The 19,996-nt window shown below is 50.9% G+C and overlaps 1 protein-coding gene and 1 non-coding gene across 7 annotated transcripts in view; both read right to left on the reverse strand.

Annotated features, from left to right (window-relative positions):
- Nucleotides 1-15: 15 nt before the first annotated feature.
- LOC122367769 (protein tramtrack, beta isoform-like) overlaps nt 16-19,996 on the reverse strand; it is a 39,976-nt gene continuing 19,995 nt past the window's right edge. Inside the window, exons 6-8 of one of the 6 annotated variants that reach the window (XM_043341155.1) lie at nt 3,830-4,020; nt 2,883-3,042; nt 16-2,515 (exon numbers count right to left, since the gene is read on the reverse strand). In XM_043341155.1, coding sequence (XP_043197090.1) covers nt 2,424-2,515; nt 2,883-3,042; nt 3,830-4,020 — 443 coding nt within the window. In that variant the 3' untranslated portion in view covers nt 16-2,423. Of the gene's footprint in view, nt 2,516-2,882; nt 3,043-3,829; nt 4,021-8,448; nt 9,531-12,791; nt 13,040-14,958; nt 16,498-18,636; nt 19,810-19,996 lie in introns of those variants that run through there. The other 5 variants (XM_043341165.1, XM_043341160.1, XM_043341169.1 and 2 more) reach the window with 5 other exon arrangements.
- On the reverse strand, nt 1,960-2,031 carry Trnah-gug. Its single transcript has one exon. It is a non-coding gene; the product is annotated as a tRNA-His (tRNA).

A 19,996-nucleotide genomic window follows, 5' to 3' on the forward strand; every position in this document is an offset into this window, starting at 1 on the left:
ATACGATGCAAGAACTAAACGGAAAAGATGTATTCATCAGCAGAACTGGGTTTAATTTACACCTGACACGTAACGTTTTGCAATGTGTACCAAATGTTCTGTTCAAATAATACATACGTTCTTCTACACACAGACATGAACTTATGTACAAAAAAAAAACTCAAATGCTTATCCACATTCCACAGTGCCAATGCAGCCTCATCTTCAGGTCGCATTACTTTGCTTAAAGCACACTAATTACATACAAAAGTAAGCACTGAGCTAAGCACTGGTGACCATCGGACTCATAACCCTATTCCTGGCGGGGGGGGGCCTCAGGAGCCCCCCCCCTGAGGTTTTTTGGTTATATCTCCCAAACGCTTTGAGCTAGGAAGCTCAAATTTTCTGACTTTTTCTAAAAGGCTTTTACGCAACATTTCTGAAAATTTTGAGTTGATCTGACCTCAGGTCAGGTTACCAGAGGCGGTTTGGTGACCCTACCTCAGAAAAGTTTGCAATCACGCCAGAGCTAGAGTTTTTGACCGATCAATTTCTTCTCTTCAGGCTTTAGTTAGGGTACCAGTATGTGCAATTTGTATATCTCAGAATTTTCATATCTGTGACCTGAGGTCAGGCCAGACTCGTGACCTTTACATTGCAAGCCTATGGGAAAATACTGAAACGCCTCCTGCTTCGTGTAAACGAGTCAAAACCACCCAGTTCTTTCAGTATTATGGAAGATTATCTCATCAGTGATGATCCTGGTGCCGCTAATTGACAGGGGCACCGGCAAAGGTCATCTGATGTCATGTGACGTCATAAATCGTTTTTCTGTCAATAAATCACGACATGATGGTGCTAAAGACTTGTAAGTGGTACCAAACTGCTCGCCTGGTCAAGGCGCGTCGTTTGGTATGCAGCATGACCATACCCCACAACCTCATTGATGAATGACCTGACCTTGACCTCAGGTCAAATTTTAAATTGACCTGTGAAGGTCATCACATACTTATTTCGCATCGCCTCGGCGAGAGCAACAAAAAATGTATTGGTTTTATGGCTCTATGTTTCTTAGTTTAAAAGTTATATAGGTAACTAATTCCAAAACATTTTATCGTTGATGCCCTCTGGTGACCTCAATATTGACCTGACCTGAAAATGTTTTATGTAAAAGTTGTAGATCTTTAAACGACCTATCATACGCCGTTCGCCGTTTGTCGCTGCGATGTGTAGTTTTTGAGATCTGAAGGGGGGGCCGAATCGGCCCCCCCGCCAGTTTCTTGTCCCGGCGGAGCCCGCCAGGAATAGGGTTAAGGCAGCGGCTGCCACACACAAATCGACCCCTTAGTGACTAGTTTTACATTTATACATAGCCAAAGGTTACGCGCCGTAACACAATTACATCTCGCCAAATCGAACATTAAATGGCCAGTGCTAGTTGTGGCACGTCGAAGGCAGTTGTGTCGCATCCTAGCACATGAAATCTTCGGCGTCATTGGGGCTCCAAAGGGCGGCGGCACACAGCCAAACAGGGACGATCCCGCGCAGACCGGGAGACTGCAGAGCCCGGGATATTGCAGGAGGGACCGTTCAGGCCAGTGGATATGCAGGGAACTCTTAGTTAGAGCTCAGGAAAATACGGTATGGTGAGATAACATTCGCCCTGAATAATGTTGCACGGGGGCTTATTTGTACGATGAGTTGGGATTTTGAGACGATTTATCTGTGAATGCCATCGGTACCTACCCAGACGTTGTTTTTACAAGTCTGTATTAAGCCAATTTTTACACTTCATCCGAAGCAATCACTTGGAACCGCAGCCCTCAAGGGTAACTTTCGAGATTATCTACAGCACGAGATTTCCGGATCGGACGGTGTGGCTACTCCCGGCGTTCCGATGTTAGATAGTTGATAGTTGCACTTCATCCGTAAGATGCCCTCCTGAGATCTCGTGGATCTTGGTTTCAAAACCATTGCCGATGCCGTGACCCGGATTCGAACCGGGGTTACTGCGGCCACAACGCAGGGTCCTAACCACTAGACTATCACGGCTCTGTGTGCTGCCGTCACGTCACGCGGCGCGGGCGTGACGGCCACGCCCGGCTGGCGGCGTCTGGAGTAGGGCGTGACGTCACGTCACCCTGACGTCACACGTGGTGAAAGGGTGGGAGGTTGGGGCACTGCACCGGGTATCTGAGAGACACAAGAAGTGGGAATAAGAACGTAGACAAAAACTGAACACGACTACCTACAACTCAAGCTAATCCTTATGACCATTATTAAACGTCCAACCGATATTCGTTTGGGCTGAACAAATAAACACTCTTCTCGAGATAAGCCGCGACGGGTGCCTTCGTCCATATCCACCCCGTCTACGCTGACAGCCGATCTCCATGACAACCGGCATACAGCCGAGTTCGTGTTCACTCGCTCGCGGATGCGGCTCATCGCATGGCTCGTGGGCTGAAGGTACCGTATCGCAGAACGTTGTGAATCTCCGAGTCGATAATCCGGCGGTTGACGTCTCGGGCAGCGGCTGAACGATCAGACAGAAGGTCAGGTCAGAAGATGAGGTCAGCCGAGGTCAGTACGGGCATTTGACCGTGGGGAATTGTTCCGTTTTATTTCTCTCTAGATTCTAAGAGATTGCAGATGTGGATCAAAAGCTCCGAGTAGAAAGAGGCTTCCGTTGTAATTCCGAAGATTTGAAGGGTGAAATTGAAGCACGTTTGAGCATTGATGGACAATTGTATCCATAGGTCCACTGCTGTTATTAGAACGAAGTATAACGAAAGACCTCGGAACCGTGAGCATCGCTAGCTGCATATTCATGTCGCAAAACTCGCAAAAATGTCACAATATGCAATCAAAACGCCCCCGCCCCCCCCCCCCCCACCACTCACCAGTGATGAGTCTGTAGATGGGTGTGGAGACGAAGGAGCGCTTGCCGGACGATCCCCGCAGCGTGTAGTCGTTCAGGACGAGTATGGTGGCCACGCTGGCCAGCATGTTGCGCACGCGCTGTCGGGGACTGTCGCCCGTTACACGAGACAGCGCCTCCGACTGGGGGCGCAGACGCACGTGCAGCGTAAAAATGATTGATGATTTTAGAATTGTAAGGTAAATGGTTGAGGATCAGTTGCTTTCATGATTTAATAAGATACGCTTTATCGTTGTCTTATTAGATTAATAAAGCTTTGTAGTGTACACAATTAATTAGGGTTCATCTACCTCAACATTGATGGGTTCGTAACGAGAACGTTGAGAAGTTCATGGAGAAGAGGTGTGCGTAAATGCTGAGACTGTAACAGGCAAGTTCGTAGCAAGAAGTTCGCACCACATATACAGTGCCAGTACATAATATTAGCATACTATAGCATATACACAACAACGGCCAGACCCAGGGAAACACACATATCACCCTGACGATCCACCGCTGTTTGGAAGCCTTCAGATGACCAGAGTCATTTTTTTCAAAATCATAAGAAATTAACTTAATCATAAGAACTTAACTTAACCGGCTGTCATCGAACTTGACCCGGCTCGTTTCCAGCGTTACATTAAGTCGCAGCGTAATAGGGACTCTGCGGGGGGGGGGGACAGGCCTAGGATCTGTGTGAAAGTGGTGAATGACGTGAGCGTATGTTTCTTTTATGCCCATCTATGTACCTACGTATTGCATTGTTTTTACTTCGTGACTTACGACACGGAACAGCCACTACTGTGTTTGTGGAGTGTCGGCGATTGTCAATACAATATAATTAACTCTACGGAAAAATGACCCTTGATAGACCTAAATCCATGGCGGAAAAGGCATGGTGTAGTGTGGGCTTATACCAGCGTTACTGACCAGCGTCCTAGCGTAGTCGGGGTCTCTGTGGATCCACTCGTTGAGCTCGTTGAAGGCGCGCCGGGTTCGAACCGGGCCGGAGGTCTGCTCCGGGTCCGGCTCCGGGTTTCCGGATCCGGCGGTGTCCTTCAGGTTCCGGAGCACGTCCTCGTTTTGCTGGATCAGCCGGTCAATCTTCTGCTGCAGCGGGTCTGCGAACGAACGGGGCGGGGAGGGGTGAGCACTTTGCAGTCAGGGACGCGCAGCAGACCTCTGATGGACAAAAATTCAGATATTTATATAACACTTCCAGCGATGGGACTGGTGGTGGAGTGTCTCAATTAAATGTGTTATCAATTATCAGCACAGAACCGCTTTAAGCACTTTATCAAAATGACCCCGCAATATATAATGTTTGTACTTGGTTACAGTGGTAACTTTTAATTCACAAATGCGTATATACATTTTAGTCGTAATACCATCAGTGAACATATTTGTTTCATCACCAACTTATCAACCAGAGCTTCAGCTTCTGCGAGTGATGAGATTTGAATTGATTACGGAGGGTAGGTAATACGAGTAAAAACATGGTATGCTATTGTGTGCTCTAGGCATACGTATCTATGCTATGTGGGAGGCCTGGGCAGTTTTAATTCTTATCAATCCCTACTACTACCTACTATTCATTGTCTTTCAAGGCATCTTATTTAACAAAGTGTCCAATGATTAGATGGAAAGTCAAGTGATTTACATATAGAAAGTAGCATCGAAATGTATGAGAACGGCCAGCGCATATGCCAAACGTCTTGATAATGTAGCCATACAGGGTGTCCACGTCAAAAGTGTACCCAGACTTTTCTCCACATTTTATCTTAAAAACATCACACGAACAATTGCCCTCGTTTGCTCGGCACTCTGTTGACCAGCCCGTGCCGTCTAGAGCAACTGCTCTATATGAGCCCCTTTGCGTCGGGCCACCGCCGGACCGTCTGGAGATGGGTGATCGCCTGATCAAACCATGTGGGAAGGAAGACGACGGATCTCGTCGCTGATGGCGTCTTTCAGCTCCTGGGTCGACCCTGGATTGCCGGCGTACACACAGTCCTTGAGAAAGCTGCACAAGAAGAAATCTAGAGGGCTGAGGTCGGGCGAGTGGGGAGCCCATTCCACCGCGCTTTTCAAGGTGATGTGGCGGTCAGGAAAGTGCTCCTCCAGGAATTTCAGCGACCGTTTGGCGGTGCGAGGCGGCGCCCCGTCCTGTTGAAACCATTCTTCATGGCGACGGATCCTGCGTCTCCGCTTCAGCTCTCGCCAGAATGGTTCCAGTGCCGCCGAAACGTAGCGTTCTAGCGTTACGGTGTTGTGTTTGTCTCTCCCCTGTCGTCTTCGCAAAAGAAGGGGCCGATAATGCCCCCTCCATGCCTCATTGCCACCCAAAACGATACTTTCTGGCTGTGCAGAGGCATGGTCTGAACTTTTTCTAGGCGGTGGGATCCCCAGTGCACGGGGCATTGTGGGATTTCACATGCCACGGTCCGTCTGCCGGCGGTGGCCCGACGCAAAGGGGCTCATATAAGTTGCTCTAGACGGCACGGGCTGGTCAGCAGATTGCCGAGCACAGATGAAAAGCATAGCAAATGTTTTGCCATTGCCTAGACTCTCAACGAGGGTACCTAATTGTTTGTGAGTGTAATGTTTTTCAGATAAATTGCGGAGAAAAGTCTGGATACACTTTTGACGTGGACACCCTGTGTAACCGACCAATGTTTAGAAAAAAGCGTGTGTATTTCGTCTTTGGTCTACAACAGTAGATCTTTCTCAATATACCCATGATTTTAACGTCAATGCAGAATGCCCGATTAAATTAGGTTCACAAAATACTCGCGAACTTCTCAAGAAGTTTTATTCAATAATGACCCAATGCACACATCAGACGAGCAGTAATTTAAGCAGCTATAAAAAATACCACAAAATTGTGTGGCATCAATCAGTGCAACAGAGATCCGGGTTGGCGAAAATTACTTTCTAGTGAAAAAACAATAATCTTAAATAAAAAGCTGAAAGCGGGAGGAAAAACTAATCGAGCGAAAGAGAGAACGAGACATCGAGAGAAAGACCGTTAGAGCGAGAGAAAGAGTACCTTCATACACAGTACCGCATGGCTTGATACGACACAAACATAAATACATAAAGCATAAGGTTCAACTTAATGGGCAGTTTGCTAGTCTCATCGCTGAGAAACATTTGACATCACCTAAAAACTATTAACCCTCGCCCATGTAGGGGGGGGGTTGGTGCAACCCCCCCCTGAGGTTTTTCGGAAATAGTGCAAAAACGGCGGCGCGCAGCGCCGCCAAATTTTGGGTACCTTATGGGGCAAACCTTGCGCATCTTTTGCTAAAAAAAATTTGACCGGGTCATGTCAGGTCACGGAGTTATGACGTCACAAAGGGAACAGCCTCCGGCCGGATTTTCACAAACTGAGTGCCAACGCCCGAGGTTTCCTGCCGGTGGTACGGACATCGGTTGATGGATCGTGATGAAACTTCCCATGCATGTTGGGGCAAGTATTGGCTATCATATGGTATAAGAAACTTGACCGGGTCAGGTCAGGTCACGGAGCTATGACGTCACAAGAGGAACAGCGTCCGGTACTATTTTTGAAAAGCGCCCGAACCACTATTTTGCTAATTCTTGTCACCTCAATGGGAATATGCAGCAATATTAGCTTCTATAGGGAGCAAATGGACCTCCCAAATCCAAAAATACATTCAGATTTCAAAAATTTACATTTTGATTTTTCGAATTTCTGCCGCCGACTGTGACCTTGCCGACTTCCGGCGCTCCCAACGCGCCATTTTTAGAGCTAGGGAAACGAAATACATACCAAACGATAGAGAATTGATCAAGGAACATGATAGTGAAGGTTTCAAGTCGATATCTCCCACCGTTTTGCCGCAATCGCCGCCGAAAGTTGAAAAAGTCTATTTTTCCGAAAATTTGACCTTTGACCGGTCAAAAGTAGGTCAAATATTGACCTAGGACCAAAAAATATACCACCAATCGCGAGATCTCGGCGAGAGCAATCCGTTGGTCTTTTCCGCTAAGCTCTACGACGCTCCGTTTTCAAACGCCAAGGGGGGGGTCGCACCAACCCCCCCCCCCTGCATGGGCGAAGGTGGCAGATCGCCGTTTACGGGCGAGGGTTAAAGAAACCTAGAATGGCTGGGCTACAAAGTACGAAATTCCTAAGACGTGTCACCGAGCGCTTTACTATCATAAAATACTCACAAGTAAATGCTACAAGCAATGCACATTGCACTGGCATTACAATACAGCCATGCCGCTTACGACAGTTATGCTACCTGTACAACATAAAAAAAAAACAGCTAAGCCGCATAAAAAGCCGCTGAGCTGCTTTTGCTCGCTGGGCAATCACATCACAACACATGACACCTTTCATACAAATCAGCAGCATGTTTGTTGACCACCCACATGGCGCGCTCACAATGCCGCTACCACAGAACACACTAGCCCTGGCCGGTCGAAATTCAGCCCGGCCGTTCAGGAACCCACGCCGCCCTCGTTCACGTCGTGTGCCGTGTCGTTTCCCCATCGCATGTCCCCACAATGTCCACATCACGTGCCATTTCGCTCCTCAGCACCCCGTGCCACGTATTGTATCGTACCCTCTCGCGACTCACACCGGCCTCTGATGCACCCGTCTCACATGTTCACGCATGTTGTCGCCACGGGTGAACACTTTGAGGCAGATAGGACACATAGTGCTGCTACGCTTTTCGTGCACGCACTTCTCGTGTCTCGTGCGCAGCCAGTTGAGGGAGAAGCCGACCCCGCAGTAAGTGCAGAGGTAGGGGCCGCCGCTGCCGCTGATATTGCTGAGCGGACCGGTACGAGACCTGCCGTCGGCGCGCCCAGCTGTCGGCGGCGGAGGCGGCGGGTACGGCGCTGCGGAGACGACGGGGGCGGGGCGGGGTGGAGACGTCAGGGCGGCGCCGGCGGCGGTCGGAGAGGTCATGGTATGAAGGACCAGCGCAGGTCACCGAGTTCATCACAGGTCAACCAAGTTTTTCTTTATAAATTTAGTTCAAATGGAGGAATGGGTGGTTTTGGGCCCGGGTGCCACGATGTTGCGACTTGCGAATTTGCGAATTGGTGCTTGTTGTGAATGACACCATCGACCTGCACCATCCGAACTCACCCGCGCCCGGTCCACCGGTGATAATTTTAACCGAAAGTTTAAACGTATCGCGGGTAGATGGCGGCACAGTCCTCTCGGGTATAGCGTGGCTCTCGCTCAGTCAGCCCAGGCCAGGCCAGACAAGCTCCGTAGAGATATAGGTATCCAAGTCAGCACCTTTGCGATCTCGAGGCCGTGATGGTGCAGATGCTCCATTGATGGTTTGGTCAAAGGCGAGATCTTAATTGATATTCTTTTTTATTTATCCCGATATTAAACATTTATCAAAATCTGATGCCGCTATACACCCCCGAGTGCCCTACTCAAGTTTCATACGCACCGAAACAATTTGAAAAGCGCAACAAAATCGCTCTGAACTCTGAAGTGTGCAGGGAAGCGTGTTTAATTATTCAGAAATATAAAAAATAAAAAGACAACGAAAAACTTATTTTACGTTGGTGCATAGACCGTGTATTTTCCAGGAACAGCGACCATATTACGAACAGCGAAATACGTTTACATATCAGCGGGAAAACAAAGGTGACGATCCTGCGACGAATGGCGAGAAGTGCAGTGCTTATCGCAAACAAAATTGCCGTTAATTCGCCAAATGAAACAAAGATGATGACCGGCCCGGCATAAAAAGGATACGGTGCTAGCGACTAAGAAGACAATTTGTATGTAAAAGTTTCTAGATCTAATGAATAGTAAATGTTGAGCCTGGGTTATCGTATCTCTAATCAGCGGTCCTTGCAGTGCACTGCAAGGACGCTGATGCAATGCCTACAAAACACATGATGCATCTACAAATGTCAGAGCGTAGGAAAATCAATATACATAACAGGGGATGCATGATACCGCATAGCTCATATACAACAATGATTGGAGACATAAAAAAGAACCTTTCAGCGCCCTATCACCGCAACACACTGGTCACAGCTCATAACAGCGAGTTTCATCCATCCATAGAAGAAGGGAGGACGATAGAGTCACGCTGCAGCAGCAACTACGCACATCAGCACTGTCTTTCAGTCACCACTCAGAGTCGCTTCACCATTGATTTACCACTGGAAGTTCGCACATCCCACTCTCGGTACGACCCAGAGCCAAGTTCAGTACCAACGCAGTGTTTCCACCCATCCGGTCCGACACACCGCCCAAAATCACTTCTCACTCCGTCTGATCGCCACGACTCGACTGCACTCCTCCCTTCACCCACTCCGCCCAGCCGTGACCCGACCTCTGACCTCATCGGCACCACCGTGACCCACCCTGACCTCTGACGTCGCCGGAGCGCCACTCAGAACGGCCCCATAGGAGGAGGCATGGAAGCCACCTCCATGCCGTGGAACTTCTTCACATGCTCCTTCAGCGAGTCCTTGCGCGAGTAGGCCTTGCGGCACACGAAGCAGACGTGCTCGCTGACCTCCTGGTGGACGGAGCGCTCGTGCCGGCGGCGCAGCCAGTTCATGGTGAAGCTGACGCCGCAGAACTGGCACGGGAAGCTGGCCGGCCGGCTCCCTGCGGGCAGGGAGGGCGGGCGGCGCCGGTGGTCGCTCAGAGGGCGACGGCGGCGGCTCAGAGGTTGGTGGGCGACTCAGAGGGTGGCGGACGGGCGGCGGCAGCGGCTCTGAGGTTGGTGGGCGACTCAGAGGGCGGCGGCGGCGGCGGCTCTGAGGTTGGGCGACTCAGAGGGTGGCGGACGGGCGGCGGCAGCGGCTCAGACAGACGGGTGGTACGACTGGGAGCGTACTGAGGCGGCGGCAGTGGCGGCGGGGTGGCGTTGAACGACAGCAAGCGTGACTTCCCATAATTCTACTTGATCCTGGTAGTTTGATTTACGAAACAATGCGCTGTGGGGTAAAACATCAATAATTTTTCGAGCCATAGCTATGAATTTACTTCATAATTAGGCCCTGATTTGAATTTTCAAAAAAATCATCCGCTTTATCCTGAGTCGGCCTACAAATATCCCATGGTGCTGAACGGGGGTAATCTGCTGCCTTCGTATCAACAAGTATTTTGTCCATCCAACGAACACCGCAAGCTCAAGAAGCTGATGCTCTGCTGCCAAGAATTAGTGCAACAATGGTCGTCTCTTTAACCCGCGCCCCGCTGGGGGGGGGGGGCAGAATCTGCCCCCCTCCCGTTTTTCGTCAATAACTTCTAAACGCGTTACGCCAGCGCCGTCAAACTTTCAGTACCTTATCATACATCAATTTGACACGTTCCCTGAAAATTGCAGCGAAATCCGTCGGAAAGTTTTTGAGAAATTGACGTTTTTGTGACGTCATGTTCGCCATTTTCGCCTCAAAAACGGCAAAATTTCAAACGCCGCTAACATCTTCATTTTTAAAGGAATCAAGACGTAAAAAATGTTTATACGTGATTCTACTTTGTCTATCAAATGGCTATCTCGGTTTTTTGGAAAATTTTGGATTTTGACCCAATTTTTTTTTTCAAAAAACTGACTTTTTTGGGAAAATTATTATAAAATCCAAAATTTTGAGTGTATCGAAAAAACCGGAATATATGTCAGAGAAGTAGTCTATGTGCACGTATATACCAATTTTTAGAAGAATCGGTTCAAAAATGTGGGAGTTATTCAAAATTTTATGACGTCACGACACATAAAAATTTTGAAAAATGATTTTTTTGGAAGTTATAGACCTCGTACGGAAACAAAAATAGCACCATTCGATTCGCCGTGAAAAACTGCATCAGCTAGACACCTTTTTAGGCCTTAACAACCAACTTCAAAATTTGACCTCACTTGACCTGACCTTGACCTGACCTCGACCTGAAATTCATCCAGAGGTGGTCCATATCACTTATTGAGTGTGCCTTTTGAATTCTATGAGTAAAATGACCCATAAAACATGTGTCGCACATGCCCTTTTCTATATTTTGTTTTTGGTGATCTGACCTGACCTGACCTTGACCTTGACCTCTGAATGACATTGTATGCAACGAATATTGTCTTGGTAGTCTAAGAACACGTTTTGGGCAATCAGTCTCAGTCCATTCTCCGGCAACTACGGTGCAAGGCCGATACTGTAGAAACCAGGGATGCGGAGCCGTGGAAATTTCAAACGGCTCCGGCTCCGGCTCCGGCTCCGAAGAAAAAAATCGGCTCCGGCTCCGGCTCCGGCTCCGGGTGAAATGTTATGGCGGCTCCGGCTCCGGCTCCGGCTCCGAGTAAAATGGTCCGGCTCCGGCGGCTCCGGCTCCGGCGGCTCCGGCTCCGACTCAGTACATCCCCTATGCAATCAATTAAATACGGGTGGAAGAAAAATTTGATTGGTTATACGCGTTACCTACTCTTGCCATGACCGGCTCACCGCGTCCCCGCGCAAACGCACCTCGGAGAGAACTGGCAGAACAAAGGACTAGGAAGCGATGGCATTGGAAACGCAGTCGCCGCGAATCGGAGTTCACTGAACTATCGTAAGCTGACACCCATCTCGGCTGCATTGGGGGGTGGGGGGTGGGGGGGGGGGGGGGTGGGAAGAGACGGTGCTTGGAGTCGCAGTCCACTGCACTGGCTTCAAAACAATGGCCGTCACCTGATGACCGGTCCTCATGTTCTGGGGATGCAGTAGACGTGAGGGGGGGAGGAGGAGCAGACAGGAAGTTGATTGCGTACTGAGGGATACTGGGGATATTCGGCTTTTTCATTCACTTGATGGCCCATGACGTACTATTGGTCTCAAGATAAGGGCCCAGGCGACCTGTAGTTTTGATGCGAATACCCTTACCCTCGCCACAACTCGGGCCGAGTGCACCCCTCCTCCCAGCCAGCGCCACCCCCACTCGCATTGTGGCGAGGGTGAGGGTATTCACCGCATCAAAACTACAGGTCGCCTGGGCACTTATATTGAAACCAATAGTACGATATGTTTTACTGCCTTGTACTGTCAAACCGAACTAGGTCAATTATTTTTTCCTCTTCAAAAAATAAAAAGGAGCCGGAGTCGCCCCCCTTTTTTGGCGGCTCCGGCTCCGGCTCCGGCTCCGGACTATATTGTTTCACGGCTCCGGCTCCGGCTCCGGCTCCGGGCAAAATATGCCGGCTCCGGCGACTCCGGCTCCGACTCCGGCTCCGGCTCCGCATCCCTGGTAGAAACTTACATTTTGTACCCTTGACCTGACCTTGACCTGACCTCTGACCTACCTAAGCAAAAAAAAAATTGGGCTCTTTAGATCCGCCTTGTTGAGAGCTTTCGATTGCCGTTTTCCGCGTCTTTCTACGACCATCGGTTCGGAAGTTAGACAGGGGGGGGGGGCAGAATCTGCCCCCCCCCCCCCCAGCAGGGCGCGTATGGCTGAATAGCCCAGCGGGGCGCGGGTTAAAGCCATGGTAGAACTGGCAAAAGGTGCTATGTCTCTCACTTCCGACGGCGGCAAATAAATATTTTTATCGTATGAAATTCCCTGCAAACTCACTGCCAACATGACCAAACAATGCGTCCTACCACAGCCCCACCGTCTTTGCCCAACCAAAACCTGCGCCTCTGGATTCCACCACCGCATACAGCCCGTTCCACCCTTTCGTCTCATCCACCACCACCGTCTGTTCTCCTCAGCCGTGCTTGCCAGCCTCCCCTAAGCCTCCCGCTCATTCGGCGAGCTTCGCCCTCCGCCAGCACCGCCCTACTTTCAGCAGCACCGACCAGCCGCGCCTGCACCGACGTTCATTCGACTCAGCTGGCACTCATCCACCCCGCTCTCAGCAGCGCTCGTGCACCCGAATGCCTAGTCTGCCGCCCGCCCGCCTCAGTCCGAGGTCTGCCCGCCTCAGTCCGGGGTCTGCCCGCCCGTGCCGCCCGCCTCGGCCGCGCCGGACGGCTGTTTGAAGTCGTGCCGACGCCTCATGTGGTCTCGCATGTTGTCTTGCCGTGAGAAGGTGCGGCCGCACACGGGGCAGCTGAAGGCCTTCTGTCGCTCGTGCACACAGCGCTCGTGGCGCACTCTGTGCGAGCTCTGTGAGAAGCGGACACCGCAGTAGCGGCACGCCAGGGCGCTGCCACCTGTCAACAGGGGCGGCTGTTAGCGAGCGCCGCCGACTGGACTCCTGCCGACTGCGGCGGCTGTGAGCACGTGCCCAGAGTGGGGCGGCGGTGGCGGAGGCGGTGCAGTGGCGGCGGCGGTGGCGGCGGCCGTGGCGCATAAGCTCATAATACTTTTGTGGATCTTTTGTTGGAATGGATAGTCCCCTTGAATAAGGCCGTCTAATCACGCGAGTTTTGAAGAGGCAGTTGTTCTATCAGTGCCTGCGATTATTCCTAAGGATTTATGAACTAAACTCAACATATTCCGCATCTAATAACAAATGCACTTGATAGTACATGCATCAATTTTTCTGAACGACAGATACAAAAATATATGCTAACAAGATAACGCTTACCAGCGAAAAATTTACCCGGCTTTTCTAAACCAGCGCTACCAGGTCCCGATAATCGATTAAATATTCGATAGATAAATGCCCAAGGGACTGAGAGGTTAGTCAGCATAATATCGGCATCACAGCCAGAGCCTGGACTGAACACTCAATTCAGCCTAAAGTTGGAACGCCGGAGGCAACGAAACATATTCAATCTTCATCCATAAGCTAGCATCAGCTACCCATGAAGATGCCCATATGTGATGGATGTTTCAAACCCTTATAAGTGTAAGCTGGCCGTTTATGCCTTTTATTTCAATCACACCGAGCTATGACCGTATTCGGCCGCATCAGATGTACCCATCTGTTCCTATATTGTTTATTTACTAATCTATGCAGTATGCATCCAGCCATGCAGAAAAGCACATTGGTTACAATGTTCGCGAAAACGCAGACGGTATGCGTCCGCACGACGGAAAAAGGTGAGCTTCATGCACTGAACAAATGACCAGTGGCTTTACAAATGCACATAAATTATTCACACCTACGCCAGAGATAAGCCACAATCTAACAAGTCTCCCAACAATACTTGGCACCTAATGGACAAATCTTGGCTAAGAAAACCGCGCCAGTGACATCCCCATCAGGGCAAAAAGCAAGCTGAGTCTCTCACGCCCAAGCATCGACTTACGATTGATCCTAGAAATCCAACGCTCACAGCCCATCGTGCTCCTCCTTTGACAACCCCTCTCTGGATCATTCCTCACTGTTTCGTTCCTCTCTCGCCGTTCATCGCTGCCACTATTGCGTCTGCGGTCCAGCATTGTAAGTCCGAGCGTCAACATTATCTGCGTGGGCCGCACCCCTGCCGCCCGCCGCCGGGGCGGGGGCGGGGGCGGGGGCGGGGGCGGCTCCGGACGGCGGCGCCCACTGCTCGGACGCGCTATGCCGCCGGCGAATGTGCACCCGCAGACTGTCCTGGCGCGAGAAGGGCCGGGCACAGAACGGGCACGGGAACGGCCGCTGGCGCTCGTGCACGCACCGCTCGTGGCGCAGCCGGTGCGACACCTGAGAGAACGCCAGACCGCAGAACCGACACTTGACCGAGTCACCTGCGGACAGGGCCGGCCGGCGGTCAGCGGATGGACCGGCTGTTCAACGGGCAGGGCCGGCGCGGAGACAGACAACGGCCGGCGGCTGAGCGGACCGGGCCAGCGGCTCAGCGGAATTAGCTCCACGGCAGTGTCAGTGCGAAGGCACTCCGGCGGTCACCGTGGGCGAGCTATAAGCAGAACTAACCCAGCGGGCAAATTCGTCCCGGCGGCAGACGGTGACTGCCGGCTCGGTTTCTGGAGTTGTCAAGTCGGTGGTTGCTGCGGCACGGAATGATATGCTAGGATTCACAAATACTTATTTTTATGATAACTACTTTTAATTCATTTCTTTTAACGTAGCACCGTCCAAACTTGGTAATTCGTTAGTCAAGCGTGATAATGGTCCGGCATTTGGTACCATTTCTACGGTTCAGAAGTGGCTATGGTATTTAATCCCATAAAAAGACAGCGGTTGAACCAGCCTAGGACATTTATTTGGCAGCTAGATGAGCAAAATACAGTCATTTTGATCAAACCCATACACCAAGAAACAGTCACCCGACAGTAAAAACTATTTGGGCAGAACTTCACAGCGTTGATTATAACTATTAGAAGTAAATACAAAATCACATGATCTCTCCTACAAGTCCCATCCCTACTCGTCACACTGCGCGCCCCTCAGGCCGTTCGTCTGACCGGCTGGCGGTCAGAGATCGATGATGCCGTGGCACCTGTTGAGGTGCACGCGCAGGTTGTCTCGCCGCCAAAACGGACGGTTACACTCGGGACAGGGGTACGCTTGCTGGCGCTCGTGAACGCTGCGCTCGTGACGCGTTTTGTGCGACGCCTGGGAGAACTCTAGGCCGCAGTAGCGACACTGGTACGCGGCACCTGCGAATAGGACGCGGCCGTCAGCGGCGGGCTCTCCAGCGGCCGGCGGGCTGCGGCAGGCCGGCGGGCTTTAGAGTTTGGACAGTATGACCATCAGCGGCGGCGCGGGCTGTCCAGAGGCCGGAGGGCTCGAGACCGAGACGGCGGTGAAAGAAAAAGCCAGGAGTGGGAGATATAAGGGCTTCTGCGTATCTAGAGCGGCAATTTGAAGTGAAGCACAGCTTCGAGAAGGCACGGATTTCGTAAGCCGAGAGACATCGATTTCTTGGGACATTGCATCAAGTTCATATCTGATAAACAAAATCAGTTGGGTCACCATCTGTCTGAGGTACAAATATCTCTCAACAATTAAATGATTGCGATTGGTTTGACATGTTTATTGGTAACCTACAGACAAGCTCAGAAAAATTCACAGTTATACAGCTCCTGTACCCTCATCTAGCCCAGCTTCTTCCCCTCCAGCGTTGAAAAAGGGAAACCTCCCCAGAGCCGATAGAAAAATACGATAAACAGCATAATGTTCCCATTAATTACTTCTCGACCTCATTCGACGACCAGCGATAGTAATAATGTCGCCGAAATATGCCAGAAAATATGTGTACTATACCTAAAGGCTAAAAACAAGAGGTCGACAAACATTATCTTACAATAGGCTTACTTTTCTTATTCCAAAACAAAATTTTACAAAACGCTTTCCAATCAGACCAAATAAGTCTCAGCATGTCCAGGCGGCACGCACTTGACCGATCACTTCTACAGGTTTCTCTCCTCTCGGAAACACATCTCGAACCATGCACCACTCCCGTCTATTCCGGACGCCTTTGGACTCTCAACACCGTCCTGTCAATCGTCTTCGCCACATCTTCGCGACAATCCAATCACCCCATCTCCCTCTCCACCTGCGCTCATCGCGGCGGCGCTGCGCCGTCCGCCGGCGGTACCAGCTCAGTGCCGTGCACCCGGCGCACGTGAACGCGCAGGTTATCCTGACGCGAGAAGCGCCGGCCACACACCGGGCACGGAAAGGTGACGCTCCGCTCGTGGACACACCGCTCGTGACGCACCCGGTGCACGGCCTGCGTGAACATGGCGCCGCAGTAACGACACGCCAGCGAGCCACCTGTGAAACACGCCCGGGCGCGTCAGCCAGCGGAGTGGTGTCTAAATTTAAGATTAATGTTTTTTAATTCTATTATCTGATTGGTGTTTTTTGTTTTGTCTCATTTGTTAAAATAAATTAGTTGAGGTTAACTAACCGCCCGCGAACGAAATGAGGCAGCTACACGCCCCACATAATTGGAGCGCAATCGCGCCACGGCGTGTGTTGACTACGACATTGACGCTAGACGCCAGCTCGTGGTGTTATCGATTATTACCATTATAAACTAAGAAATTTTACCCTTTCACGGCACCACGACTCCAAATTGCCCCGAAGTTCAACGCGCTTTCAGCCTTCTGTCGAACTTGTCAGCATAATCCCGCCGCACGGCCGCTCCGAGCCATGCGGTACAGCATACCTTCAGGCGTTTATACTAGCGCCACCTATGGAGAAAGCTGTAAGTAGACGTTCGGCGAACGCCCATGACCGTCTAGCAAATCTCCAACGTAGGGCGGTGGGTGCTGCACCTTACGTTCACTGCATAGGCGCGGGAGCCGGGGGGGGGGGGGCAGTGGGGCAGCTTGCCCCCCCCCAACTCTGGGGCCGCGGGGGCGGTGCCCCCACAGCTTTGAGACGGAATACCACACTTTTTTGCAGATGTTTTCTTTTTTTGTTGAAAAAGCCGAGGGGTGAAAAATAAGTGGCCTAAAACCGGTGAGAAAACTAGATTTGGGGGTACCCTAGGTTAATCTCTATTATGGTGTGCCCCCCCCCCCAGTCGGAAAGTAGTTCCCGCGCCCCTGGTTCGCTGTGATGTGTGCAGAACTGTTCTAAGTCATGAGTGACCCGATAATTGGCATGATTTTTAAGAGAGACGAGCGACTTTCCATACTGTTTATCACATTCTCCCCGGGGATGGAGAAGCGGATAAAGTCTATCACAGCATCAATATAAACTGCAAAATGCGTTAACGATGGGCTGCCGACCAGACGGCTCACTTCACAAAGCTTTGGTCAAAGTTTCAATACATACGCGGACTTGGGACCGAATTCTCCAGCAAGGCATTATTTTTTCTGCTCTTGTCAAATCTACTTGGTAAATAAAATGAACAAAAAACATAAGAAGCACTGAACGCCCTTTTTATTTCCGAGAATCACCCAACACATTTACACAGTTCCACTCAATCCTCATCCTAATGTATCTTATAGTTAATCAAGAAAAGATCGCAAATAGCTGCGCTTGGCATTGTGCCCTGACGAATAGGGGAGAGTGGGGAAAGATGCCCAGGGTTTTGCTATGTCATATATTATTCGAAAATGACGATGGGAAAGCAAAAAATTGGAGTTTCAACGGAAGCCGACATCATTTTCTCCAAAAATATCACACTTTCGTGCCTCGAATATGATAGTTTTTTTTTTGCTATTAAGCATTTTCCTGAAGAAGTGAAAGGGGGCATCTTACCCCACAGGGTGGGAAAGACGCCCCCTGACGTTGGGAAAGATGCCCCCTGCACTATAAGTGACATAAATGGGCACGTGAATCGCCTGAACGAATCAGTAGTCCCTTCGAGCCTGCAGTAGACACCAAACGTCATCATCAGGGCCCTCAAAAGTAGTCGTAAGGGGCTTCAGAGGTCATCGTTAGGGCCATCATAGTCCAGCGCGGCCAAACAAGCCTCCGTGGTGGCGTTCGGAGACCACTGTGGGGCTCTTATAGGTCTTCATGATGCTTGAGGGCCCTCGAGCCCATCGTGGGGACCTCCGATGCCAGCGCGGCCCGTGGGGCCAACGTGGGAGCCCTCAAAGGATGTCGTGAGGGGCCCTGGAGCCAATAATGGGGCCCACAGAGGCCGTCGTGAGGGCTCTCAGAGTCAGATGCCGCCCAAAAAGTCGCTATGTGGGCCGAGAGACCGGCATGGGGAGCACCCGACCGTACTGGACTCTCAATAGTCCCAGATCGGCTTTTGTCTACATCACAAGTATGTAATAAATGATTTGACGGGCTGTTTGAAGGACAGCCTACGGATTTAGGGGGGCGTCTTTCCCCATCAGGACAGGGGGCATCTTACCCCAAGGTACCGAAGTAACATTAAATCAGTACAATTTGTTAGCCATAAAACTACACCCTGAAACAAACTGTTTGGGACACAGTACACGCATGCTAATGTATCACGTCTATAGCAAGGGACGCAAAAATTATTTACCTTCTTTGATATTTACAATGTTCTGACACCAAAATATTTTTTGAAAGCAGCAAATAAAAAACAGGCAATCATTAGCCAGCCGTTACCCAACTGAGCTTCGCAATTTTTTGTGCAGTTAACAAGGCAGGCTTCCGCTTTACGCTAAGAACATTAATTTCCAGGTCCAATTCTTTGTTTCGCCGCTAGAGGGGGTGGGGCGTCTTTCCCACCCTGGGCATCTTACCCCACTCTCCCCTACAGATGATATGATATAATTATGTATAACTAGCATAATGAGTCGTGACAAAATTACTCTGAAGTATTCAGCTAAAACAAAACAATACAAAAGACTTAAAGCAGACAGCAAAAGCAGTAACTGCTCAACGATAAGCAAACAATGGTTGATATGTTTTATATGCAATATGCTTGAAGACAATGGCTGGCGACGAAAAATGACTGCAATTCTTTAAAAGCTCTCTGGCACACTTGCCCCATCGCTACTCCTAATGAGTTGCCCACGGCGATCGATACCTACAGATTCATAGTAAAATAAGCCTCAGTGGGCCAAAATCAGCCACAAGCCATTCGCGACGTCTCTTGTGCGCATACATATTGATCATATGTCCCAAACTGATCGCTGATCCAGGTCTGATTCACATCTGATCAATTACTGATTCGCCTCTTATCCGCGTTTAATCGATCCATCTCTCATTGAAATTTGATCCAGCCAAACCCGTTCGCAGTCATGTCACATTAGTCAAACACTCCCTTTGTCACTGCCATGGACTGCCGGCCTTCCTCAGGCCTTAGCCTTGTCCCTAATCCTTCGCTCCCAGACTCTAGTCCTCGCCGAGCCGAGCCACTGCGCCTCCTCCCTCGAGCTACCCCCACTCCCGGCGGCGGTGTCGCGGCGCGGTGTCACTGATACAGCCCGGCCAGTTGCGCCCCCGGCGACCGCGACAGGTCCTGGGTCACGCCGTGCACCCTCTTCATGTGGACACGCATGTTGTCCAGCCGGGAGAAGGCGCGGTGACACACGGTGCACGTGTGCTCAGCCTGACGCAGGTGGACGCACCGCTCGTGACGCGACCGGTGCGAGGCCTTCGTGAACCCGGCTCCGCAGTAGCGGCACACGAGCGAGGGTGACCCACCTGCCGGCACACAGGCACACCGCGTCAGCCGGCACCCCCACCACCGCCGCACACAGGTCCAGCACTTCAGCAGGCAGCGCGGGGAGCCTTAACTCCCACCGCCGCACACAGGTGCAGCGCGTGTGCGGCGCCGGGGTCACCGGGGTCTTCTCAGGCCGCCTCAACCGCCGCGCACACGGCCCAACGG

The sequence above is a fragment of the Amphibalanus amphitrite genome, unplaced genomic scaffold (genome assembly GCF_019059575.1).
Source record: "Amphibalanus amphitrite isolate SeventyFive unplaced genomic scaffold, NRLGWU_Aamphi_draft 000895F_arrow, whole genome shotgun sequence".
Classification (NCBI taxonomy): Eukaryota; Metazoa; Arthropoda; class Thecostraca; order Balanomorpha; family Balanidae; genus Amphibalanus; species Amphibalanus amphitrite.